The sequence below is a fragment of the Chiloscyllium plagiosum genome, chromosome 18 (assembly GCF_004010195.1).
Source record: "Chiloscyllium plagiosum isolate BGI_BamShark_2017 chromosome 18, ASM401019v2, whole genome shotgun sequence".
NCBI classification, from domain to species: domain Eukaryota; kingdom Metazoa; phylum Chordata; class Chondrichthyes; order Orectolobiformes; family Hemiscylliidae; genus Chiloscyllium; species Chiloscyllium plagiosum.
This window is the reverse complement of record NC_057727.1, coordinates 25,699,557-25,726,674: the sequence shown is the minus strand read 5'-3', so window position 1 is coordinate 25,726,674 and position 27,118 is coordinate 25,699,557. Positions and strand designations below refer to the sequence as shown.

The 27,118-nt window shown below is 39.1% G+C and overlaps 1 protein-coding gene across 5 annotated transcripts in view; it reads right to left on the bottom strand.

The window, feature by feature from the left end:
• The window catches only part of fbln2 (fibulin 2), a 209,770-nt gene that overhangs the window by 173,109 nt on the left and 9,543 nt on the right, over positions 1-27,118 (bottom strand). For 2 of the 5 annotated variants that reach the window (XM_043707999.1, XM_043707998.1), the window contains exons 1-2: positions 11,518-11,736; positions 6,348-7,651 (exon numbers count right to left, since the gene is read on the bottom strand). In XM_043707999.1, coding sequence (XP_043563934.1) covers positions 6,348-7,500 — 1,153 coding nt within the window. In that variant the 5' untranslated portion in view covers positions 7,501-7,651; positions 11,518-11,736. Of the gene's footprint in view, positions 1-6,347; positions 7,652-8,640; positions 8,726-11,517; positions 11,737-27,118 lie in introns of those variants that run through there. The other 3 variants (XM_043707995.1, XM_043707997.1, XM_043707996.1) reach the window with 3 other exon arrangements.

Sequence of the window (27,118 nt, the reverse complement as noted above, 5' to 3'; positions counted from 1 at the left end):
CCAGGTGAATTTAAGGTTGGGGTGGAATGTGTTGGTGAAGTTGATGAACTGCTCAACCTCCTTGCAGGAGCATGAGTTTATCTCCCCTAGTCCAGGAACTCCCCACATACGTTCGAGACACCACCCACGCCCTCCATCTCCTCCAAGACTTTCGTTTCCCCGGCTCCCAATGCCTCATCTTCACCATGGACATCCAATCCCTCTATACCTCCATCCACTATTACCAGGGCCTCCAAGCCCTCCGTTTCTTTCTCTCCCAACGTCCCCAACTGTACCCTTCCACCGACACTCTCATTCGTTTGGCTGAACTGGTCCTCACCCTTAACAATTTCTCCTTCGAATCCTCCCACTTCCTCCAGACCAAAAGGGTAGGCACGGGCACCCGTATGGGCCCCAGCAATATCTGTCTCTTTGTTGGCTACGTAGAACAATCCATCTTCCGTAGTTACACCAGCACCACTCCCCACCTCTTCCTCTGTTACATTAATGACTGCATCGGTGCCACCTCGTGCTCCCGCAAGGAGATTGAGCACTCTGATCTAAACTCTGGTTTCCAGCATCTGAAGTCCTCACTTTTGCATGGTATATTTTATCTTGTGTCATCCCACTGTACATTGTTTTGATCAGGAAAGCATGTACCTGACACTGACTATACAACTGCTGAAGTATAAACTGGTTAGTGCACTTCAGATACAAAGGTACATTTAGATAAGCCCTGTTAGATCACGATTATGCATAACAGAAGATGAAAGGTCACCCGGCATCCATTTTACAATGACTTTAGTAACACACAAATTTCAGAAATAAGGTTCAAGAAATTCCAAGGCAGTTGATTTGTTTTCTAAATTTTATTAGCACTAATTTTAAATGGCTAACTCTGCCCAAAGACTCACAGAATGGTTAAACTGCCACTCATCCTGTCATGTCTGTACTCGTTCACAGAAAGAGTAATATACCTAGCACCATTCTCTCACATTTTCCCTGCAGTAACACAAACCTTTTTCACACAATGACCCAATTCCCTTTTGATAACCACAAATGACCTAACCTCCAGCAGATTATCAGGCAGTGCATCCAGATCCTAACCACTCACAACTTCAAAACATTTTCCTCATAGTGCCATTGTTTCAGTGCACTTTGGTTCTTGATCTTTCAACCAATGGAAAAGTTTATTTCTATCTACTGTTACCATACCTCTCATTACTTTGAATATCTCTATCAAATCTCTGCACAACACAATATTCCAATTTAAAGCAAACTAGCATTTTATAATTCAATATAATTTGCTTGCTTTTGTGCTCAATGCCCCTACTAATAAAGTTCAAAATGCCATAAATTTATTAATTGTGCTCTCAATATGTCCTGTCAACTTTCATGATTCATCTGCACAGATATCTAGGTGCCTCTGCCTTCTGCACTCCCTTTAGAATTCTATGTTTTACCTTATATTGTTTCTCCCAATTCATCCTACCAGAATGAAACATTTCACACTCCTTTGCACTAAAATTTACCTGCCACTTGTCTGCCCATTCCACTGAGATAGGTTTTTCTGAAGGACACTATGCTCACATTTTATAATACATTGAGGTTTGTATCACAGGGCTTATAATGTTCTATTTGCCCCATACAACTCATAACGGAGAGCCAACCAAGTAACTCAATTCCTGTGACTTTCTCAGATTTAGGACTGAATTCAGGAGGGACTTTTTCACCCAAAGGGTTGTGAATCTGTGGAATTCCCTGCCCAGTAAAGCAGTTAAAGCTACCTCATTTAATGTTTTTAAGGAGAAAATAGATAGATTTTTGAACAGTAAAAGAATTAAGGGTTATGGTGAGTGGGCAGGTAACTAGAGCTGAGTCCACAAAACGATCAGCCATGATCTTATTGAATGGAGGAGCAAGTTTGATGTGTCAAATGTCCTACTCTTGTTCCTATTTCTTATGTTCTTATAATCCAACAGAGTCTGGCAGGGATGCCTGGGACCAAATAGAACAAGGAAACACGCAATGTTATATGCTAATTAAGATATAATTAATTGGATATACTGTATACGTGAGGAACAAGTAATTAGTGGGGTTGGAGTTTCACACTGTTTCATTGAAATAAAACTTTGTTGAAAATTTACACCTTTTGATCTCTGGTGTTTAACACCTCCTTCATTCTGAATGTGTACCACTCTCAAATGAACACAGTATAACACTCACAAATTCACATACTGACCAAATTCAATTTTAAATGTTGCATGACTGCATGATTATTGTTCATTGACTGACACCATGGCTTCACAAATCCATTTTACTCACATTGTGCAAGTACAGTCTATTAGGGAAATGTAGGTTAGTCTATTTGAACTGTATTGAGGAACACTGGAACTGAAGTAAACCATTTATCTGCTCATACTTATTCCAACATTCAATGAGATTGTGATGTAACCACCTTTATTGCTTACCCTTTAATCATTTTGGTAACAAACATCAATCAGTTCCAGAGTATAATTTCCACTTGATTTAGCCTCATTTGCTGTTTGTGGGAAAGAGCTTCAAACTTCTATCAATCTTTCAGTGTAACTTTTGCACATTTAACACCTCATAAAAATGTGTATGAAGGTAATTCAAATACTTAAAGTTGTTTTGTAACTGTAGGCATCAACCTACTCAATTAATAATGAAAGTACTTTCTGTTTAAATTTTCATTCATAACAACAGGTATTACATCTTAAAATTTAAGAAAACTATTAATGCCTGATTGTAAAGTTATGACTTCAGTCATTAGTTAGTAATTTAACATTATGGGCAGGCAAAAGCTAGTGGTATTATCAATCCAGAAACTCAGTGAATATTCTGGGAACGCTGCAAATGAGGAAATTTGACTTCAATTAAAATAAAAATCTGGAATTAAGAATCTACTGATAAACATGAAATCACTGTCAATTATCAGAAAAACTCATTTGATTCACTAATGTCCTTCAGGGAAGAAAATCCGCTATCCTCTCCTGGTCCAGCCTACATGTGACTCCAGACCCACAACAATGTATTTGACTCACAACTACCCTCTGAAATGATCTAGCAAGCCATTCACATATATCCAATGCTACAAAGTCTCAACAAAGAAATGAAACCAGGTAGATCATCTTGCATTGACCTAGGCATCAGCAGAAACAGGCTTGTCAACCCTGCAAAGTCCTCCTTTCCAATTTCTGGGGTCCAGTGGCAAGATTGGGAGAGCTGTCAAGTAACAGCCTAATGTAGTCATACTCACAGAATCATACCTCAAAGACAATGTCCCAGATGCCACCATCACCATCCCTGGATATGCCTGACATCAGTGGTGGGAAGTTGTTGGAGGGAACCCTGAGGGATAGGATTTACATGTATTTGGAAAGGCAAGGACTGATTAGGGATAGTCAGCATGGCTTTATGTGTGGGAAATCATGTCTCATTAACTTGATTGAGTTTTTTGAGGAAGTAACGAAGAGGATTGATGAGGGCAGAGTGGTGGATGTGACCTATATGGACTTCAGTAAGGCATTCTACAAGGATCCTCATGGTTCACTGGTTAGATCACATGGAATACAGGGAGAACTAGCTTTTTGGATACAGAATTGGCTCGAAATGGTTGTTTTTCAGAATTGAGGCCCGTGACCAGGGCTACTTGCATGCCAAACAGCATAAGCAACAAATGATAGACAGAGCTAAGCAATCCCATGCCAAGGTATCAGGTCTAAGCTTTGCAGTCCTACCACATCCAAGTTGCAAATTGTGGTGAACAATTAAACGATTCCCTGGAGGAAGAGGCTGCACAAATATCCACATCCGCAATGAGCCCAATGGAACAGTACTAAAGATAAGGCTGAAGCTGTTGTAGCAATCTTTATCCAAATATGCTCATCTCAGTCTCCTCCAGTGGTCCCCAACATTACAGATTCCATCTTCAGCCAATTTGATTCACTCCGTGTGATATCAAGCAAAGGTTGGAGGCACTGGATACTGCAAAGACTATGGACCCTGAAAAAAATTCCAGAACTTGCCGCACTCCTAGCCAACTGTGGCAGTACAGTTATAACATTGGCACCTACACAACAAAATGGAAAATTATCCAGTTATAACCTGTACATAAAAAGCTGAACCAAATCTAACCCAGCCAATTACTGCTCCATCAGTTTATTCTTGATCATCAAAAGTGTTATCAAGCAACATCTGCTCAACAATAACCTGCTTACTGATGCCCAGTTTAGGTTTTGCTAATGTCACTTAACTCCCAACCTCATTACAGCTTTGGTTCAAACATGGACAAAAGAGCTGTATTCCAGAGGTGAGGTGAGAATGATATCAAGCCCTTGACATCAAGGCTGAATTCGACCGAGCATGGCATCAAAGTAGTAAAACTGGAATCAATGGATATCAGGGTAAACTCTCCATTGGTTGGAGTCATACTGGTGCAGGTATGGTCATGTTTGATGGAGGTCAGTCATCTCAGCTCCAGGAGATCACTGCAGGAATTTCTCAGGGTAGTGCCCTAGGCCCAATTATCTTCAGCTGCTTCATCAATGACCTTCCCTCCAACATAAAGTCAGAAGTGGGGATGTTTGAAATGACTGCACAATATTCAGAACCATTCATGAAGCCTCAGATACTGATACAGTCGATGTTCAAATGTAACAAGATCTGGACAATATCCAGGCTTGGACTATCAAGTGGCAAGTAACATTCACAGCACACAAATGCCTGGCAATGTCTATCACATTAAGAAACAATCTGACCACCTCCCCGGACATTTAATGGTGTCACCATCACCGAATCCCCCACTATCAACATCTTCGAGGTTCCCATTGATGGAAAACTCAACTGGACTCACCACTTAAATACAATGGTTTCAAAAGCAAGTGAGAGGCTAGGAGTGCTGCAGCAAGTGACTCCTGACTCCCCAAAGCAAGTGACTCCTCTACAAGGTACAAGTTAATGGTGTGAGAGAAAACTCCCACCTGCTGGATGGGTGCAGCACCAACAACATTCAAGAAGCTTGACAGCACCCAGAACAAAGGAGCTCATTTGATTGGCACCACATTCATAAGCATCCACCACCGATCCAGCAGCAGCAATGTGTGCTATCTTCAAGATGCACTGCAGCAACTCACCAAAAGTCCTTAGACAGCACCTTTCAAACCCATAAGAGTTTCCATCTAGAAGGGCATGGCATACAAGGGAACACCACCACATCCAAGTTCCCCTCCAAACCACTCACCATTCCAACTTGGAAATGTATCATTGTTCCTTCAAAGTTGCTGGGTCAAAATCCTGAAATTTCCTCCCTAATGGTATTGTGGGTCAACCCACAGCAGGTGGGCTGCATCAGCTCACCACCACCCTTTCACGGGCAACTACGGAGGGGAAATAAATACTGGCCAGCCAACGATGCTGACATCCCATGAATGAATTTTTAAAATTATATCAGTAGAATAGATGGAAGAATCTCATTTGTCACATGTTTTGGTATAATTGATAAGACAAAATAACAACAGGAAATAAGATTAATATTTGAAAGCTTTATAATGGTAAGTAAACCAACATGATCACAAGATTACTTCACACAAAGTACAAATCATCAGTGTGTTAAATACCAACTATGTCACCTACACTTGTACCTTATGTTGAAGTTTGCATTTCTCAAACATTACCAAGACAAAGTTTATAGGGTGTTTTATCAGTTAACATTTCAGGAATCCCAATTTCTTCACCTTGTTTATAATAAACAAGCACAAGAAATATATTTCTATGGGTTCCCAGGTTTGAAGGAAAAGGTGTGAATTTAACCTGGATCCCAGCCATGCTGATATTTCAGTGAGTGCCAATTTTCAGGCCTGAGGTACAGGCCTGAGGTAATGATCATTAAATGATGAATGCAACAACTTCCCAATAAAGGATATCGAAGGATGAGGACAAGTAAGCTTTATTGAGTTGTTGTCATAATCCCTTTGCCTAAGCACAATGCATTCGCTGTTTCAAAAATAAAGTATTTTTCTTGCATTATTCTCATCCTCTTTCATTAGCTCTTCCCAAACAACTTCCTTCGAGCAGCACTGCCTTAATGAGTAGTACTGATGGCCATCAGTACTACTCATTAAGGCTTGAGGAGTTTGAGAAAGAAACTCTACCTTGTCTCCTTAGTAGTCAGATCCTGCCACTTATTGAAGTGAATAACGGAATTCGAAAGAATAAGCGTTAAGGTCAGTGAAACCTGAAATTCTCTCTTAGATTCATTTATTGAGAACTAATGCGCCTACTCTGAAGTTAACTGAATACTTCTAACAAACTATCACTACAAAATTAGGCTTGTTCAGTAATCTTACCTTCATCGAAATCTGGGTTTAATTTAATGTTATTATTGTCCTCCTCTTCATCAAAAGGATAATAGAAAAGTGTTTGTGGCTGTTTGTTTGGTACTGCATTATTATCTTCCTTAACAGCAACAGGAGGTTGTTTTGTGAGACTAAATTTAACTTTTGGAAACATATGGTCACTGGGTTCCTCTTTATTTTCCTTATTTTCTGTCTTTTCTTCTAATGTTTCCTTCTTTGTGATCCATTCTCTTTGGAGTTCGTCTTCCCTTGTACTTTCCATTTCCTTCTCAAATGTAATGAACTGGGCAATTGTATCCATTGTAGTTGCACTGACTGTATCTGGTATCTTTGTAGTATGGGCTAAAACATGGGAATTATTTGGAACCACATAGTTTTCTTTGTAATCATTGTCTTCATTTCCCTCTTCATCAATATCTAAACTCTTACTCACAGACTTTTGTTGCCTGCTATTAAATAGTACATACTCTTTGGACTGTTTAGAAGATTCCTTAAGAAAGTGCTCATTGTCTAGAGGCTCTTGGTCATAGCTATAATGATCATCATAATGCCGCGTTGACTCTTCGTTATCATTAATTATTGGGTAGACAGTCTTCACCTCTTGAGTTGCATCACAGTCTGGAAGAGCATAGCACATTAATTCACCACCAGCATTTGGACAATGGCAGACTTTACATGGTGGCATGTGGAACGTGTGCCCTGCTGTGTATTTCTGACCATTATGAAGACATCCCACTTTGGCACATTGTTGACAGCCCTCAACTGGTTCCATAATGTCAATGCAATTCTGAGGAAGCTCAGGGCAAGGAATGAAATAACAACTTATCTTGCCTCCTCCACTAGGGCATGCACACTCTGTACTTCCAAAATCAACAAAATATGATGATCCTTCAGGTACTTTCCCATCCTTGAAGCCACCATTAACACAGTCATAATACTGGTAGCCTTCACATTCACAACCATATTGTATGCAAGAAGCACAACATGCCCCAGACTGCAACACCTCTTCAATGCAGTTTTCTAGCAAAGGGCAATTCACACCAGTACAGTCCTTCTGTGTGAGACAACTGCCACAGCAAATCAGCAGGTAGAACCAAAACCTGAGATCCAATAATACAAATACTTCCTGTCTTTGTGTAGCCATGGTTTTGAAGGGCTCTCACAGGCACTAGGTTATTCACAGAAGCAGCTTTGGTTTAAACTTTCAAATTTAAACCCTCTTGACTCTTGTTTTTACAGAAATTCCAGACCCAGTTCCAAACTGTAGATCAATTCTTTGCCGTCTTTCCTTAAACCTTGAATTCATGAAAGAAAAGTCTGTTAAAGATTTTGCAAACTGAAATTTCCAATATAAAATAGAGGAAGCTTTGATACATAATGTATGAAGTAACCATTGGTTGGTGTAATTAAGGCTGTTGGAAGCCATTATACAGAAACTAAAGAACTGTCTCAAAGTATGTACTTCTTGGCATCTTTCAACTGCACATAAACCAACATTTCATTCATATGTTACAGAATCACATCTACTTGACACATTACGTCAGGTTTGCTATTATTAGCAGTTTATACTACATGGTATGGCGCTGTACTCTATGGTGGAATGCAATTACTGTTTTATATTTTCCTTGTTTTACGGGTTTGAAAGGAAAAAAGAATCATGCATTTACAAAATGCTTTTTGGGACCAGCAAATGTCTCAAAGTGTTTTCTAGCCATTTAAATACTTTTGCAAGTGTAGTCACTGTTGTAATGTGAGAAGCATGACATCCAATTTTACTACAACAAATTTCGACAACAGATATATGATAGTGGCCAGATAATCTATTGGTTTGTCATATTGATTGACAGATAAATATTGGCTAGGACAATGGAAATAGCTCCCTCACTCTTCTTCAAATAGTGCATGGGAGGTTTTTACATTTACTTAAGTAGCCAGATAGGGTCTCAGTTTAACATTTAATTTGAAGGATGGCACCTTCACCAGTGCAGTGGTGTCAGTACCGTACAGGTACTGGTGTGTCTGTCTTAACTGAGTTTTGAAAGTTCTGGAGAGGTTTGTAACTCAAGTTCTGTCAAAGATCCACAACAGACACACAAGCTTAAATAAACAATTTTTCATAAAATTAGACAATATTCAATATTGACATTCTCTAACATGCATTTCTAAATGCAAAAAGACTGAATTTTACTGAAAATTTTATGATTTTTAAAATTAACATAATGTTATTTTCCAGCCACAGATTCAAGATATTTTTTTGAAACATTCATCCTTATTGCAAACTTACTTAAACTGGACTTTTTTTGACAAAACTGTTTCAATAATTTGGAGAAGACTTAATTAACATTATTCTGGTGATGTTATTTCAATATCTGCAATACATGAAAAAGAACACCTAACTTTCAGCAATTCACAGAATATGGATCAGCCACTTAAATATTACTGTGATAAGGAATGGGTGAGGAGGATAAACAAATTTAAATCTTAAATGCATCATGTTGGTTGGAATTTAATGAAGCAGTTCTATTTAACTGTAGCAGGCAAAATCAACTTACCATCTATGCAAAACAAAGATAAATGTGTAGTAGGTTATGAGAAAATCTCTATGCTACTGAACATTGTAGGATAAAACATTCCTCAGTCATATTTAGCCATGAACAATTGGTAATAAAGAATTAAACAGACTTTTAAATTTAAATTTTAAAATACATTCAATAGTGAGATGTAAAATGATTCACAAATGCTTTTGGAAGCCATACCTCAATGGCAATTAGATTCAAATTGTGATCACAGAATCCAGTTAAAAATTACACAACACCAGGTTATAGCCTAACAGGTTTATTTGGAAGCACTAGCTTTTGGAGCACTGCTCCTTCATCAGGTGATTGTAAAGGAGCAGCGCTCCAAAAGCTAGTGCTTCCAAATAAACCTGTTGGGACTATAAGCTGGTGTTGTGTGACTTTTTTAACTTTGTCCACCCAGTACAACCCCGGCGCCTCCAAATCATGACAGAATCCAATGATTTCCCAATTGTCAAACAATGAACCAAGGGCCATAGCCATTGAAACTGAAATATTATTCATGACTTTGGCAACAATTTGATGCATTAATATAAAATGCATACAAAGTTGACTTTATATTTTTATTTCACAAAGGATTATGTGCGTTCTCTCAAAAGAAATTGTACAGCGATGTGTGACATAGATTTGTTTCTGCTGTACCAAATATTACAAATTCTCGGTGAGACACGCTGGAAGTTTTGAAATAGGAACCTCAATAATTGAGAGTTTATTAAATATTCAGGTTTTAAACAGTGAGGTACCAACACAAAGAAACTGTAACAAAATCTGCTTTGTTAAACAATCCAAACTTTTATTGAAACAGGACAACCTTGGTATTTTTTAAAGGCAGTTCTTAGTTTGGGTTATAGAGTATCTGTTGTGCTGCACAAAATGAAGACTATTCCCTGGCCACAGACAAAGTTTTTTTTCCCTTCACCAGCTGCTTTCTGCAAGTATCATAACAGCTCTGATACGCATGTGATCCATAAGGCCACACTCTCAGTAAATTGTGAAATCAGGAGGGAAAAACTGCTGCAGTTTTCACCACAAACATAAGGATGTTATCCATGCTGACCATTTTTGTAGAGGGCATCTGTGAAGGTCTTATAGAAACTGCTTACAAGAAACTTAATTACTTATACTTTAAAAATCAATACAATCATTTACCCAGGCTGAAAGTTAAAGTGTAATAAATCCAAGCTTATATGTTCTTTCCTTTTAATAACAAAGCGTGCCTCCTACATTTTTTCCAAATAGACAGTTCTAGTTTATTTAATTGCCCTCTATAGACTAACAATATCTCTGTTTTAATAGCACTAAATGACTCAACATTGGGAAAATCTATTACTTATTTAGATTGTTTCCTGGCAACAGTCTTTACAAACCTGGATTGCTACTCTCCAGAGTCAACAATTTTTTTTCAAAAAACATTGAATTTCTTTAAAAATTAAAATAAATTTTATTTCAGCTGCACCAGAAATTTGGAGGGACAAAAGAACATTATAATTTCAAATAGAGACTGTAAGAAATTCAGATCCAGGATAAACTGGAAAAAAAATTTGAGAGCAAGCCAGGCACATGGCTATGATGATGACTAATACTGGTTGCTTAAAGGGAACAGCATGGAACTTTTCCTTATTCGTTTACATCCAAATCTTGTGTTTAAAATCAGCTCGTCATATTCAGAAGCCATTTCATACAACATATCATTGCTATGCCCAATTGATTGCAGTTGCTTTATTATTCCTGAGCCAGCTATTTCTTTATTCCCAATACAATGTAAGGATATGTAGTTTCAGTGTCCAGCTTAGAATGCCTCAAGTCTGTGCAGTGTATAGAGTGAACCTGAGCAGTTAAAAGTTTCTTGACTGTAGTGGAGTTTTACCTCCTGTGATGTGTGAGGAAACAGCTTTGAATTTCAAAGGATCACAGTCGTTATCAGTCCAATGGGACTCAGGTTTAATCGGAAGCAGTGTTTCTGCATGGTCACTCTGTCTGCACAGGGCAGATTGAAAGCAGATACTGCTCTAACATTGCAATGACTTTCTCATTAACACACAACTGGGTGCTAGTTCTCCCAAAGGTGATTTTTGAACACAACATGACAAATAAGGCAAAGAAAAAAACTCATCTCTCAATCCGGGAAAAGTTTAGCTAAAGAAGCTTCTTATACTTAGAAGTCTATTTCTTTGATGATTTAAAAAGCTGCCTTTCTGGGTTAATTTAGTACAACTAACGCTGCAACAGAGTACTTTTTACAGATTGGATGTCTGGAAATTTCATGTTTTGATCTTGCACAATTAAGTCAAGGCATAGTGCTCTTCACAAACAAAAGACTTTACTAGAAAACTAAAGTTTTCTAAAATGGCTTAAAGCCCAGCTTTACCCTGTTCTTCAAAATAAAAGTGCATGAGCAGATCAAAAGCACAGGTTCTGTAAATTAAACTGCAGCTTTTAAATTCCATGATAGTTTAAATCTGCCTGTGCTCCTCCTTTAACATAATAACATTCATCTTAACATATTTATCGTCATTCCTTAATATTTGTTTGCCCAATTCATAAAACTGTCTCTAAAGAAACATCAGTGTAAAAGCAAGACTTACCCGTTCCAGCAGTGTGTGCTGAGCACAGTATGAAAACCTTGACGTGTTTTAATAGGGTGGGACCAACTCTTCAAACTCAACTGACCAACAGCAAGGGCTATTTGTTCAACCTGAAACTAAAGAAGTTTCTCATCAATCACGGTTGCTTACCTAATGTGCTGGCCTGCTGTCAGACCCTTTTAATCTCCCACAGCACAACTTATTGTCTGCTACTAGACTTCTCTTTGAGCTGCATCCCATAGTAAACTGTTCTCCCACCCCCAACATTAAAATATTTCTGTAGCCAAATACTATCCAGAGGATTACATGATGTAATGGGTGTTCCTGTAGTTTTTGATATTCCAGTTCAGTAATATATGCCTGATCAGTGTTCTAGAAACAGGAAGTTCAGAAATATTTTTAAAATGTTGAATTCCGAAAACATAAGCCAGCAGGAATAATCCTACACCAGCTTGATAGTTGCAATACTTTCCATTTAAAACAGGAAAGGTGAAATTATTTTAAATATTAAACAAGAAAATCTTGCAAACCACAGAATAAAATTGACAAAGAAAATTGTTGATGTTTATCCTTGGGCCCATCTGAATGAAGCAAACAAATTTGTTGCAGTTACAATAAACAAAGAAAAATTAATTTTAATTCTGTAGAATTCGATATTTAAACAAACAATTTTCATGCTTACGCTTTAAAGGGACGTGAGTGGCTCCAAGGCTTACACAATTTAGTTCATGTGTTGATCCATGCAAAATATTTCAAAACATTATCCCATCTTGATTCTTGGGGAGCAATTACGTGCTAAGAGACTTTTGGTATGTAGAGTCCCTATAGAATAGTCAGCAACAATATAGCAGATGGTCTGCAACAACCATTACTCAAGAGTGCTGAAGTGTGGTTCAAAAAGACTGGAAAGAAACTCTTAAATTAGTCTCAGATGCCATTCTGCTGCACTGCCGGAGGTTGGCATTTCTGATAGAAATTTTCACAACATTGCCACATGTTATTAAACTAAATCTACAAACCCATTTTATAAAAATCAACCGGGGCTATAATGTTAAATTATTCAAGGACCAAGATCAGGGTTAGCAATGCTACTATTGATCTGGAAAGAGAAAATACAAAACCCAAGTTGAGAAAAGCTTCACATTTTAACTGGCTGCTAAATTTACATAGAATAGATACATACATAACATACAATACATTTAAATAACATGCATATTCAGCAACAATTTTGCACATTCCAGCTAAGGACCACCTGATGTTTCATTAGATCACTATAGTAAGAATAGGGGTCAGTTGGCTCAATTGACTGGGTAGCTAGTATATGATTCAGTATGACAACAATGTGGATTTGAATCCTATTCTGTGAGGTAAATTTAGGAACTACCTCCTTGCCCTGCCCTGAGGTTGAAAGACAATGACAGACCACCACCGAGAAACAGTCAAGAAAACTGTGCAGACTGAAACTTCATCAGACAATGTGTCTTCAGGCAAAGCACTCCTGAATAAATTCTGAAGAAGAGTTATTGAACTCAAACATTAACTCTATTTTTCTCTCTCTACAGATACTGCCAGACCTGAGTTTCCCAGGCACTTTATTTCAGATTTCCAACATCAATGGTTTTTCACTTTAATCTAAATAAATTAAATTTGGTAAAAGTCATCTTTCTTCATTCTGTTGCATACAGGTCTACAAAAGCTGTACCCCTGTATCTGATTTAACATGCATTTTGAAACCAACCCTTTGGTTAAATTTAAATATAGACTGGGCAGTTTTGGGCAAAGTTTGGTTAAAATATTAGAAAACTAGTTCCCAACTCCCAGACTGCCCCCTTCTGGTTAATACTGTGGGGAGAGTGGAGTGAATAGCCAATACTTCAAGGAGGTCTTTTAACACTTGAAGGATATGACAAAGAAACCATGTGCCTCATCAGTAGCCTGTTTTTATTTGTTTTATATATGTCCCGAATCTTGGGAAGTCTGTATCAGCTAAACTGCTGAAGGTAAGTGACCACTGGTTCTTGCTAGTAAGTTGTAAATGTTTCCTGGGCTCAAGTAGTTTTCCCTTCCTTTCAAGATAGGCAACACTACCTTTAACTTTGTTAAATGACTGCCCATCTTCAATATTCTTTTCCTTTTCAAAGCCCCTGAAAATGTTGCCACCTCCCAAAGTCTATGTCTCTCTTTCTCACAACACCACAGGGCTAAAAGTGAACATTGCTATGCCTATTTTGAGGTGATGTGGAGATGCCAGAGTTGGTCTGGGGTGGCCAGAGTCAAAAATCAAATGACACCAAGTTGTACTCCAGCAGGTTTATTTGAAATTGAAAGCTTTCAGAGTTCAACCCCTTCCTTGGGTGTGGTAGTTTTTAGCAGAAACAAAGACCACAATTTCAGGGAGGTGTCCCAATTTGAACAATGCTGGAAGTACAACTAACACCAGATTGGCTCAGTTGTAGACAGATAAAAACAATGACTGCAGATGCTGGAAATCAGGTTCTGGGTTAGAGTGATGCTGGAAAAGCACAGCAGTTCAGGCAGCGTCCGAGGAGCAAAAAAATCGACGTTTCGGGCAAAAGCCCTTCATCAGGAATAGAGGCAGAGTGCCTGCAGGGTGGAGAGATAAATGAGAGGAGGGTGGGAGTGGGAAGAAAGTAGCATTGAGTCTGTTTCAGGACATGGTTGAAGAGCCTCAGGGTAGAGGAAATGACCTGGGAGTTGCAGTGAGAGAGGGACTCCCTGAGATTCTTGTAGAGAGTGGAGGAAAACTTCTTCAAGGCAGGCATCCTTGCAAGAGGATTTGCAGTAGGGTTAAAATCAACGAGATAAAAACAATGACTGCAGATGCTGGAAACCAGATTCTGGATTAGAGTGGTACTGGAAAAGCACAGCAATTCAGGCAGCATCCTCTGGATTAGAGTGGTGCTGGAAAATATTCTGGTGGCTGCTCTGAACTAATGTTTGATCTCTTGACTGTAATAATAATGGCTTGCCAACTATTCAGCAGGACTGAGGTAACTGTTTTCTTGGTATACTCTCCTCAGTATTTTGGGTTTTACTGCCTGCGTATTGTGGGGGGAGGGGGGGGGCATCAATAAAATGGTACATTTTGAATTTTAACACCTTAATATGCAGCCAAGGTGGAGTGATGGGACCACACAGAATCTTTTGACTCCACAGCACTAATATGTGTTACTTTGCCTTATCTTTCTTCTCTTGTCCCCAATCCTCCTTCCCAACTCCCTTAGGGTCTAGCTAAGAGCCATTGTTTCATAACAGCTGGCCCAAGTATCCTCAAAACCAATGATTTGCATTTGAATACCTGATTGGTGCCTGCAGCTTACCAGAATTATCTGATAAGATCCAAGACTCTGTTTCAGACAATTGATGGGACAGTAGCTTCTGGCTCAAAGCACACTGATAATGTGCAGACCTAAACAATTTTCTCCTCCATGTTTGGATCTTTTAAGTTTCTATCCACCAACAATATTAAAATGGTCCTATTCAAGTCCTGAGTTATTGTATACACTCTCACAATGGCCATGGCTCATTATCACGCTTGTTCTCCTCAACCTGTCTCTCAGCTCTTCCAGTCCTACATCTGATTGGTCAAACAACACCATTTGTTAAAATGTTTCTGCATACAATGGCAACACTCTGAGATGAGATTGTGGTTAGTTAGGATTAAATTCATGATATTTAATTAATCTATAGAAAGATCACAGCACTAACGGAGGCCCTTCAGCCTGTAAAGTTGGTACCAGCTCTCTGCAAGAACAATTAAGCTAATCCCATTTTGTTCCCTTTTCCTGCAGCACCTGGTTCAAGACCCTTTGCCAAAAAGACGTTTTTCTCTACCTATTCCATTTAGATTTTGAATGCCTCTATCAAATTTTCTCCCAACCTGCTTTTCATTAGAGAGAATAATCCCCAGCTTCTCCAAACTATCAACATAACTGAAGTCCTCATCTTCTAGAAGCATTCTTGTAAATCTTTTCTGTATTTTTTCAAAAGCCTTCACATCCTTCCCAAAGTGTAGTACCCTGAATTAGACACAATACTCTACCTGAAGCTGAACGAGTGTTTTACAAAACTGTATCATAACTTGCTTATTCTTTGTTCTCACTGCCACAGAGTATAAAACCCAGGATCCCCAATGCCTTGTTAAATAACCTTTCAATTTGCCCTGATAACTTCAATGATTTGTGAAAGCATACACACAGATTCCTCTTTCTCTGCTTGTCTTTTAGAATTGTATCTTTTATATTTTATAGTTTATATTCCCTTTTCTCATTCCTCCTACTAAAATATGTCACTTCATACTTCTCAACATTAAGTTTCATCTACCATCTGCTTTATTCATTCCACCAGCTTGTTCATGTCCTTTTGAGTCTCACAGCTTCCTTGTTTTGTGTCACCTGCATGTTTGAAACAGTAATATATATCAAGAATTAATCATTGTGGGGAACACCACTTTACACTTTTTTCCAGTCTGATAAACAACTGTATACCATTACTCTATCACTCAGCCAACTTTATATCCATGTGGCCACATTCCCTTTTATTCCATGGGCTTCAATTTTCTGGCTGGAGGAGAAAGTGAGGTCTGCAGATGCTGGAGATCAGAGCTGAAAATGTGTTGCTGGAAAAGCGCAGCAGGTCAGGCAGCATCCAAGGAACAGGAGAATCGACGTTTCGGGCATAAGCCCTTCTTCAGGAATTCCTGAAGAAGGGCTTATGCCCGAAACGTCGATTCTCCTGTTCCTTGGATGCTGCCTGACCTGCTGCGCTTTTCCAGCAACACATTTTCAGCTTCAATTTTCTGGCTGCCTATCAAAGCCCCTTTTGGCAGTCCATATACATCTTGTCAATCGCATTACCTTAATCAACTCTTTCTGTTATCTCATCAAGAAACCTCAATCATAATTAGGTCAATATAATTTGCCTTGAACAAATCTCCATTCTGGCTTTCCTTAATTAGTCCACCCTTCTCAAAATAGCTATTAATTTTGTAACTTTCCTATGATTTTAAAAAACATCTTCTCACTCAAGAATGTTCTTGTTGCATCTGTCAGGCATACAGAAGTAAATTGGCTTACCTGTCTGATAAGAGGGATTGTGATCTTCAAAGAGAAGACTCTTTTGAATTGGGGTGTCAAGTACTGCTTAGATCAATTTGATTTCTGCAGTCTTTTGCCATTCTTTCACTTCACATGATTCAATCCAATTTCCAAGCATTTGTCGTGAGAAAGAAGTCCAGAATAACATAAACGCAAACTAAAATCCATCAATGGAATTTTAAGCGCTCGCTGCAGAAAAGGAACAATGACAATTCAGGAAGATTTGTTATTTTTATTTATGTCGTTTTATTACCTGATTTATCCCATTTCTGTGTCTCTTTCTGCCTATTATTATAGTCTGCTATTGTAATCTGCTATTCTAATCTTTATTTATTTCTAGGAATGGATGGGCAGTTTCACTATGTTTCATGTGTAGAACCCAATGGTACCAGTTTTGATTTTTCATCCTGGGGCACTATTTTAAGAATAATGTAAAACTACGGCTCATAAGATAAACAAATCTGGTCAGGCTGCCTTTTGTAGTAAACATGAATAAAGTGAATAAAGAGCACTGGGAAAGAGCCCAAAACATAATATTCTGGTTTAATGTTTTAGTTGATTATTATGCTGTATGATTAATGATAGCTTTAGTCAGTAATTTTTGTTCAATGTCACAATCCAAATCAACGTTTTGCTTGAGGGCCTGGTGTTGAATATTCCAGCAACTGACACCTCAGAGCACATGATTCTTCATCCGAAGTTCCCTTGACTGGATCTTTCTAACTTCAAACATACTAGAGTGGACAGTTGCCAAATGGAGGTGTGCACTTGCATTAAAAGTTCATCAATAAATTCTGTTTAAAGGGATCCCTGGTCAAAAATGGCAAATCCCAACAGTCGGACAGAAAAACGTAAAGGTGCAGTATTTTGATCTCTTTCACTAGCTATAGGGAAATTTGAACAGCACTATTTCCTAATATAAACTCCAGTGCCTTTTTTTATCCCTGGAAGCATAAGCATAAAGGATGCTCATCTTGATCAACATCTTTGGAGTCTAAACATTATAATGGAGGATGTGTGTTGTATGCTGCTCCTCGGATGCTGCCTGAACTGCTGTGCTCTTCCAGCACCACTAATCCAAAATCTGGTTTCCAGCATCTGCAATCATTGTTTTTACCTTGTTGTATGCACTAGTAAATTTGAGAGCTACACACGAAAAAGAGATGGGTCACAAAAATGCGCCTTACTATATTGTATATTCATGGCTACATAAGTCATCGGAAATACTAAACAGAAATGTGGCTGACTAAAAGTTACATATCTAATCACAATGTCAAAACAGCATTACTTGATCCATAATGCCATAATTATCTATTTCATCTCACAAATATTATAAGTTTATTGTTAATTTTGAAGTGAATGTATTCAAATGCTGCTCCAATGTTTAAGAAATAGGAGAACGATAAGATAAGGTAAAACTTTTAATCTAGTTACAGTAGATTTACCATGATTAACATTAGAATCCAAAAAAAAGGAAAACAGAAGTCAGGTAGGGAGGGAGAGTATAGAAGGAGTAACTAAAAGTCTACACAAAGGTGTAGGTTTAGTGGATACTTTCAAAGGTGAGGAGAGAGAGATGATGTGTAACAATATTGAAGGAGGGAATTCCTAAAAGGGTACAAAGTCAACAGAAGCTCTGAAAATATTGTCAGATAACAATGATGTTGGGGTGAGAGATAGGGGACACATGGACAAAATCAGAAGAATGAGGTGCTCAGAGCTAAAAGTGATGCAAGGTCACTGACAAGGACAAGGATTTGAATAGGATTCTTTGAGATGGGAAATAGGAGTGATGGAAGTATGGAGACGTGGACCACAATGCTGAACAGGGCATGTACAAGTTAGAGTTGAGAGGATGTACAGGATGGCAGATCGGCAAGGAAAGCATTCAAATTGTCTAAATATGGAATAAACTAAAGTGTGGTTTCATCAGTGGAGGATTGATGTGGGCACTGGGGAAGGCAATGATGCAGTGATGTAAATAAGTGGTTTAAGTTATTGACATGTGGTTGAAGCCTCAGCCTAGAGTCGAACAGAATGCCAAGATTACAAATAGTCTGGTGAGAGAGCAAGGGAATCGCCAGAGTGTAATGTGTCTAAAATTACCCTGAGACTTGTAAAGATATAAATGGAGCAATCAATTAAACTGTACATAGGCAGAATCCCTAATAATGTTTAAAATGACGTATAAGGTATTATTTCTTAGATTAATAGAGATGAAATGTGAAACAGGCTACTAATTCACTGTCACATACTTTCCACTTCTACACAAGTCAAAATGAACCAAATTAGTCCAAGTTTAGAATCCAAAATTGCTGAAACTGTTACAACCTTGATAAATGGGAAAGTTGGTCAGGTCCTCATCCCATGATGAACAGTGGGAAGTTGCAAAGCATTTCATGGTAAGTATATAACATACCCGTCACAAATGGATGGACTTACTACATAAATTAAAGATTTACATAAATATGACATCAATCCTACTAATTTCCCCCTTGTAATCAGCAAAATTAAAATCATCTGAGCACTTAAAACATCAGAGTTTCCCTTTTGCTCCAAATAGTAGAATAATCACTGTCACAAAAACCACTATTTCTAAAGTGAGCCACGTTTCTTTAATAGTACTCAAGCACTGAGCTGACAAAAAAACAAAACAAAGAACTGCAGAGATGGGAGACCTGAAACAGACAAAAGCAGGAATTGCTGGAGAAACCCACCAGGTCTGGCAGCAGCTGTGAAGAGAAGTCAGAGTTCATGTTTCAAGTCCAGTGACCCTCCTTCAGAAAACATTGGTACCATGGCAAGTCATTGCAGCAAGTATTTTTTTTCCTTCCCATCTACAGTGAGTGCTTCAAGAATGGAGTATATTACGTTGTCGTGAAATATGTAAAAGCACATAATTGAAATAGTCACAGCTAGGGTAAGAAATAATGAATGTAATCTCTCTGCAGTGACACTATGCCCTTGCAACTGAGAAGATTAATGCAAAGTAGACTGGATTCACTAAATGTTTATAAGAAAACTCAGGTTTCAAGACTTAAACTGGCTCCACTGGGAAAGGTTACTTCTCTTTTCTCTCATGCTTGGTTGGCTCTGATTCCAGGTTCAGGCAGCATTAACACTCTTACTGTGGACAAACCACAACAGTCACAGTAAAACAAAGAACTGCGGATGCTGGAGACCAGAAACAAAAACAGAAAGCGAATTAACTCCACAGAGATTGGTATCACATCACCAAATCACCTTTTATTTACATGTGAAGAGTCCTTAACACTGGTCTGGCTTCCTCAGAGCCAGCTCTCACAGTCGGCAGAACCTCTGACACCTCTGTTTATTTTTTTCCCCCAGCACCCGTGTTGTGTGTGTGCAGGTGTGAGACACAGTGAGAGACACAAGGTGCACGAATCTTTGTTCAGTTTCCACCACCAAGAAGAAAAGAAACACCCAAGTGGCCAGTGACATCAAAGGGCAATGCTGCGTGATCAAACAGTGAAGGGGAGGGCAGGGATTAAATCAAAATAGAGTTAGAGGGGGAAATAATGTACTCCACTCCCTGTGGTGCCCACCCCTTCCTAAACAACTCCAGGGTGTTGGTGGAGACACTCCTGTTTATATCTGTCAGCCAAGACTCCCTGATTGGACCAGATTAACAGCCTCAATCAGTGAACTCATATTTTAGGAGGTCCATCTGGCTGACCTCATCATAATCACTACAGGAAACAATGGACAAACTTAGCAGGTCTGGCAGGATTAGTGGAGTGGAAACAGGGTTAATGTTCTGAGTCCAGTGACCCTTCATCAGAATTGAGAGTAACTGGGAAATGGTGGGTAATTTCAACAATTCACACATCCTGTTAGCACCCAACATTTATCACTCTTCTGGTTTATCATGAGCAATACCTTTGTCTGTTTCCCCTTCTCTCTCTCTCTCTCTCTCTCACTTTCCCTCTCTGGGCATTGTTTCCAGCTTTTTGACTCACTCCTTCCTCAAACCACAAACACCCATCTTTCCCTCACACCCTTCATGAGCACATATAATACCAGTTCTCAGCTGCCTTCAGTTCTGATGAAAAGTCACTGGACTTAAAATGCTAACTCTGTTTTTCTCTTCACAGATGTTGCCAGACCTGATTAGTTTCTCCGGCAATTTTTCTTTTTGTTCCATTAGACCATAAGAAATAGGAGTGGAAGTAAGGCCATTCAGCCCATCGAGTCCACTCTGCCATTCAATCATGGCTGATGAGCATTTGAATGGCATTTACCCGCACTCTCCCTATATCCCTTAATTCCTTACAAGATTAAGAATTTATCAATCTTTGCCTCGAAGACATTTAACATCTCAGCCTCCTCTGCGCTCTGTGGCCATGAATTCCAGGCCCGCCGCTCTCCGGCTGAAGAAATGTCTCTTCATTTCCGTTCTAAATTGACCCTTCTCTAATTCTAAGGCTGCACCCACAAGTCCTAGTAACCGCACCTGACAGAAACAATTTCCCAGCGTCTACCCTTTCTAAGTTTCTATTAGATCTCCCCTCAACCTTCTAAACTCTAATGAATATAATCCGAGAATCCTCAGCCGTTCATCGTATGTTAGGCCAACCATTCCAGGGATCATCTGTGTAAATTTCCGCTGGACACGCTCCAGTGCCAGTATGTCCTTCCTGAGGTGCAGGGCCCAAATCTGGACACAGTGTTCTAAATGGGGCCTAACTAGAGCTTTATAATTTCTCAGTAGCACATCGCTGCTTTTACATTCCAACCCTCTTGAGATAAATGACAACATTACATTACAGTTATAGTCTGATGCAGTCTTTATTTGCACAGTCATTAATGAGAGAACAACACTTCACACATTTATCAGAAGGAACTGTCTTATACCGGAACAGAACAATTGCTTAGGTTGAAGAAAATTGAAGAAGGTCTTTGGTACACTTTCCTTTATCAGTTAACTCAGGATAAAATAATAAAATAAAGACAGCAGCTTTTCCTTCTCTGTTGCTACAGACCAACTCCTGGCTTCCCAGCCCACACCAAGCCACTGTCAGAGTCACAGTCCAGGTTTCCCAGCCCACACCATGCCAATGCCAGAGTCCCTGTCCCACCACCAGAGTCCCAGTCCCAGCTTCCCAACACATGCCATGCCAATGCCAGAGTCCCAGTCCCAGCTTCCCAGCCCATGCCATGCCACTGCCTGAGTCCCACTCCAGGCTTTCCAGCCCATGCCACGCCACTGCCAGAGTCCACTCCATGCGGAAGCAAGAGTTCCACTCCAGGTTTCACATCTAACCGACCATCTTTGACCAACCATCTCTGAAGCCAAGCTGCCTATGAAGACACTGCCATGTCTCCGGAACCCATTGTTGCCACCTTTCCAAGCTCTCTTCATCAGGTACGTTTCAGAAAAAAAGATGAAGAAGGAAAAAGAAACAGAAAAAAAATGCAAAGAGAACATGCCCAGGTACAGGAGCCCAGAGACTGCTTTCTCCGCTGCCGCCATCTTGAGATTAATGAATATTGTGTACAATTCTCATCTCCCTGCTATAGGATGGACACTATTAAATTGGAAAGACTGCAAAAAAGATTGACAAGGACATTACTGAGACCGGAAGGTTTAAATTATAAGGAAAGGCTGGATAGGCTGGGAGGTGTAGGAGGCCGAGGGTGACGTAATAGAGGTTTATAAAATCATAACGGGCATAGATAAGGTGAAAAGCCAAGATCTTTTCCCTAGAATAGGCAAGTTCAAAACTTGAGGACACAGGTTTAAGTTGAGAGAGGAAAGATTTAAAAGAAATCTGATGGGCTACATTTTCACACAGCAGGTGCAGCTGCCAAAGGAAGTGGGAGAGGCAAGTAAAATTACAAAATTTAAAAGACATTTGGACATGTGCATGGATAGGAAAGATTTATTGGGATATCCAGGCAAATGGGACTAGTACAATTTAGGAAACCTGGTCGGCAGTGTCAAGTTGGATCGAAGGGTCTACTTCTGTGATGTATGCCTCTCTGACTCTAAAATACCTGCCATTTACAATTTAAATTAAAACAGTCAATATGATATGCCTTAATATCTGACATATCAATTGTATATTAAAGTCCCTTCTGAGTGGAATTGGCAGCAATGGGGAATGTCACTGTGACAGTGCAAATAACTGATAACATGTGATGGCTAGGCATCTTAGCTCTTATAAAAATGTAAGAACTGCAGATACTGGAAATCAGGAACAGAAACAGAAATTGCTGGAAAAGCTCAACAAGTCTGGCAGCATCTGCGGAGAGAAATCAGAGTTAACATTTCGGGTCCAGTGACCCTTCCTTAGAGCATAACTCTTATCATTGAAAAAAAAATGATGCACCAGAAAAAGTAAGAGCCAAACAGCAAATAGAATAGACTCCGAAGCAGCAGCAGAGTCCAGTGTGGAACTGAAGGAGTTATGGATCTACTGCAGACGGTTTCTCATGACTGGAAGAAGGGGCTAAATTGTTTGAAAATTGCTTTGAATCCCAGTATACAATTAAATTCCATAACTGGCTTTCTGCTTTTGTTCATTTTGTTTCTGAGAAATATTTTCACAAATTGCAACAGCAAACAAAATCATACTTTTAATTACGAGATAAACAATAAATACACATGTACAAATACATATAAAAATTACAAAAAAACATATTTTACAGAATTACATCCTGAATATAGAGATTCCTGTTGATTTCATGGCAAGCCTGCAAGAATGGCACTGCATTTAAATATTTTCCTGTAATCTCATTAATTAGCACTCTCATTGCCATTCATTTAGAAATATAGAAAGCGCTTTGACAGTCCTTAGTATTTCTAAAAGTTTCACATTACAATGACGCTATCTGCTTCAACAAATAGCAAATATAAATTGGCACATTAAAGTTAAAATACGTCAATTATAATAGTGAGCAATACAATATACAATTTCAAGTCTGTAACTTTATCTTGGATCTGTATGACAATTATTAATCTACTTAGTCAAATTCCTCATAATTTCTAAGCTTACTAATTAGATTATAGCTTTGTAATCATGTCTTTTGTGTATGCTGAATTTGCCCAGACTCTGCAATTCTGAACAATCTTTGTACATGTTTTACGTCTAAGTTAAAAAATCCTTTTGAAATGGAGATTTCACTTATTTACAAAGCACTGTGTGCAACTAAAGCACTGAGATCGATAGAACATTTCTCCTTCAATGACCTGGAAAGAAAGAGATGACCTTGTCTGTGGTATGTGACTTACAGCATGATAGGAAAACCAACCCAGTGTTTGAAGAAAGGAGTTCACTTAAGTTTGAAATGTAATGACCAGTGTTCCCTGATTTAAGATTACAGGCCATTAATATATTTTGCATTTAAGATTCTGACTGGAAACAGGGAGTGGTAACATTTGTCATCTTTGCAAATGAATATTCTTCATCAATACCACTTGAAATATCTAAACAAAACGGCCTTCAAAAATCATAATACTGTTAAACTTTCTGGTGCTACAGTGATACAGGAAACTACATTAAACTTTCATCCATCATTGCAGCACACAGGCAGGCTAGAAGTCAGAGCTACAATTCTTATTGGTGGGATTTGCGTGTGATTTATCATTTTGATTTACACCATTGGCTCAACAGGAATTAGTTAGCTCAGTTGGCTGGATGGTTCTTTTATGATGTAGAGTGATACCAACATTATTGGTTCAATTCCTATATTAGCTGAGGTCACCATGAAGGATTTTCCTTCTCAACTTCTCCCGTCACCTGAGGCATGGCAACCCTCAGGTTACACCAGCACCAGATATCTCTCTCTCTCTCTCTCTCTCTCATGACAGAGTTATAAGCTATGGTCCAGTAGGACTCTGGCACCTTTACCTTATTGGATCAATTTTAACCACAAGCAAGTCTTAGGTTTTCAAGATTAATCCTGAAGAAGGGTTATACCCAAAACATTGACTTCTCCACCTCCTGATGCTGCCTGGCTTGCTGTGTTCTTCCAGTCTAGATTAGGCCATAAGGTATTTTTAGTCACCGGGCTATTTAAATATTACAGACCCACTTCTTGGGCCTAAGTGGCAGTCATAATGCTTCAGAAAGGTCCTGAAAGGTAATGGGAATCCTGGATGTGAGGAAGCCATGACTTCCTTTGGGAAGTGTGGAGGGCTATTGGTACTATAAGAAAAGTTTTATATATTTAATTTGGTGAATGTGCTCTATCCATTAATGAATCTGGCAACAAGTCACACCAGCTTCAACACACAGGCTTCAACTGAGATGCAATCAGGTTTCCTTTTTTATATGAATGTATCGATACATTGATTTCAGTGCAATGGTCCGGTTAGGGTTTTATGAGAAAAGGTACACAAGGAATGAAATTGTACACTTATTTCAAATGGGGAATAGTAAAGTCAGAAAATAACTGTAAAACATTTGTGGAAATTTCAACCCAACATCAAGGAATATCATAAAAACCATCTCAGGCTTCTATTGATACAGAAAAGAATTATCACAAAAAGTTACACAAAAGCATGAGAGATAACCGCACACAAAATAGCCAACCAGTCCATTATGTCCACACTGGCTCTCCATTGGAGCAAGTTAACTCACCTAAGTTCACTTTGCAGCCCTGCACACTCTTCATTTTCAGAGAAGAATCCAATTACTTTTTGAATGTCTCCACCACACTATCAAGTATTACATTCAAGATTCTAACCACTCGTGCTGTCAAGATATTTTTCCTCATGTTACTATTATTCCTTTTGCCAATTAATTTAAATCTGTGTCCTTTTGTTCTCTATCCTTGCACCAATGGAAATAATTTTAGTCTTATTGATCCTGTCCAGACCTCTTAGATTGCATCAAATAAATTCGCGGAGAAAGTGAGGTCTGCAGATGCTGGAGATCAGAGCTGAAAATGTGTTGCTGGAACAGCGCAGCAGGTCAGGCAGCATCCAGGGAACAGGAGAATCGATGTTTCGGGCTTATGCCCGAAACGTCGATTCTCCTGTTCCCTGGATGCTGCCTGACCTGCTGCGCTGTTCCAGCAACACATTTTCAGCTCAAAGAAATTTGCATCCTTCTCCAATTTATGCAACTGAAGTTCCTCATCTCTGGGACAACTCCCATGAGTTTTTTCTGTACACTAATGCCTTAGTACTCATCCTCTCTAAACGGAATACTTCAGTTGAGGTTGCACCAGTGTTTCATACAGTTTTAACTTAACTTCTTTTCCTACCTGATGTTCCTATTCATAAAGCCTCAAATCCTGTATTCATTATTGATCACTCTGAATCTATCCTGTCACCTGCAATAATTTATGCATATAGGCAAAAGTGAGGACTACAGATGCTTGAAACCAGAGTTTAGATTAGAGTGGTGCTGGAAAAGCACAGCAGGTCAGGCGGCATCGGAGGAGCAGGAAAATCGACGTTTCGGGCAAAAGCCCTTCATCAGGATTAGAGGCAGGAAGCCTCCATGGTGGAGAGGTAAATGGGGGAAGGGGGGGGAGGGGAGAAGGTAGCAAAGAGTATAATGGGTGGATGGAGGTGGGGATGAAGGTGAGCGGTCAGAAAAGAGGGTGTGTTCTTCCTCCAGGCATCGGCTGGTGAGGGAGCGGCAGTGGAGGAGGCCCAGGATCTGCATGTCTCCGCAGAGTGGGAGGGGGAGTTGAAATGTTGGGCCACAAGGCGGTGGGGTTGATTGGAGAGTGGGAGGGGTGTTCATCTAGGTCCTATATCCGATTATCAGTGTTCTGACAAAGAGTCATGGCTTTCAAAATGTTACTTCTGTGTTTCTCTCTACAGATGCTGCCAGACCTGCTGAGTTTCTTCAGCATTTTGCTTTTGTTTCAAATTTCTAGTAACGGCAGTTTTTATTTTATTACTTATCTAGGCCCTGATGTTTCAGCACACACTTTATAACTGCACCCTTTATTTTATGTTGTCACTCTGTGCATTTTCTATCAAAATCAATCACTTCACATTTCTCTGTTTTGACCTCGTCTGCCAGATGTCTGCCGATTCAACGAACCTGTCCATCTCCTATTGAAGTTCTACAATGTCCTCCTTACACTTCACAATGTTTTCTAGTTTTGTATTATCCCCAGATTTTGAAATTTCACTCTGTAGACCAGTATGAAGGTTACTAACATCAATTAAAATTTTGACTCTGACCCGTGTGCAAATCTTCCTCCAATCTGAAAAACATCCACCACCACTCATTGTTTCCTTTCACTCAGCTAATTTTGTAATTATATTGCTACTTTTCTTTTATTCTATAAGCTACAACTTTGCCCACAAGTCTGTTGATTTGTATTTTATTAAATACCTTTTGGAAGTCCATTGACAGCACATCAAACTCATCAATTATCTATATTATGGATCAGTGGTGCTGGAAGAGCACAGCAGTTCAGGCAGCATCCAATGAGCAGCAAAATCGACGTTTCGGGCAAAAGCCCTTCATCAGGAATAAAGGCAGTGAGCCTGA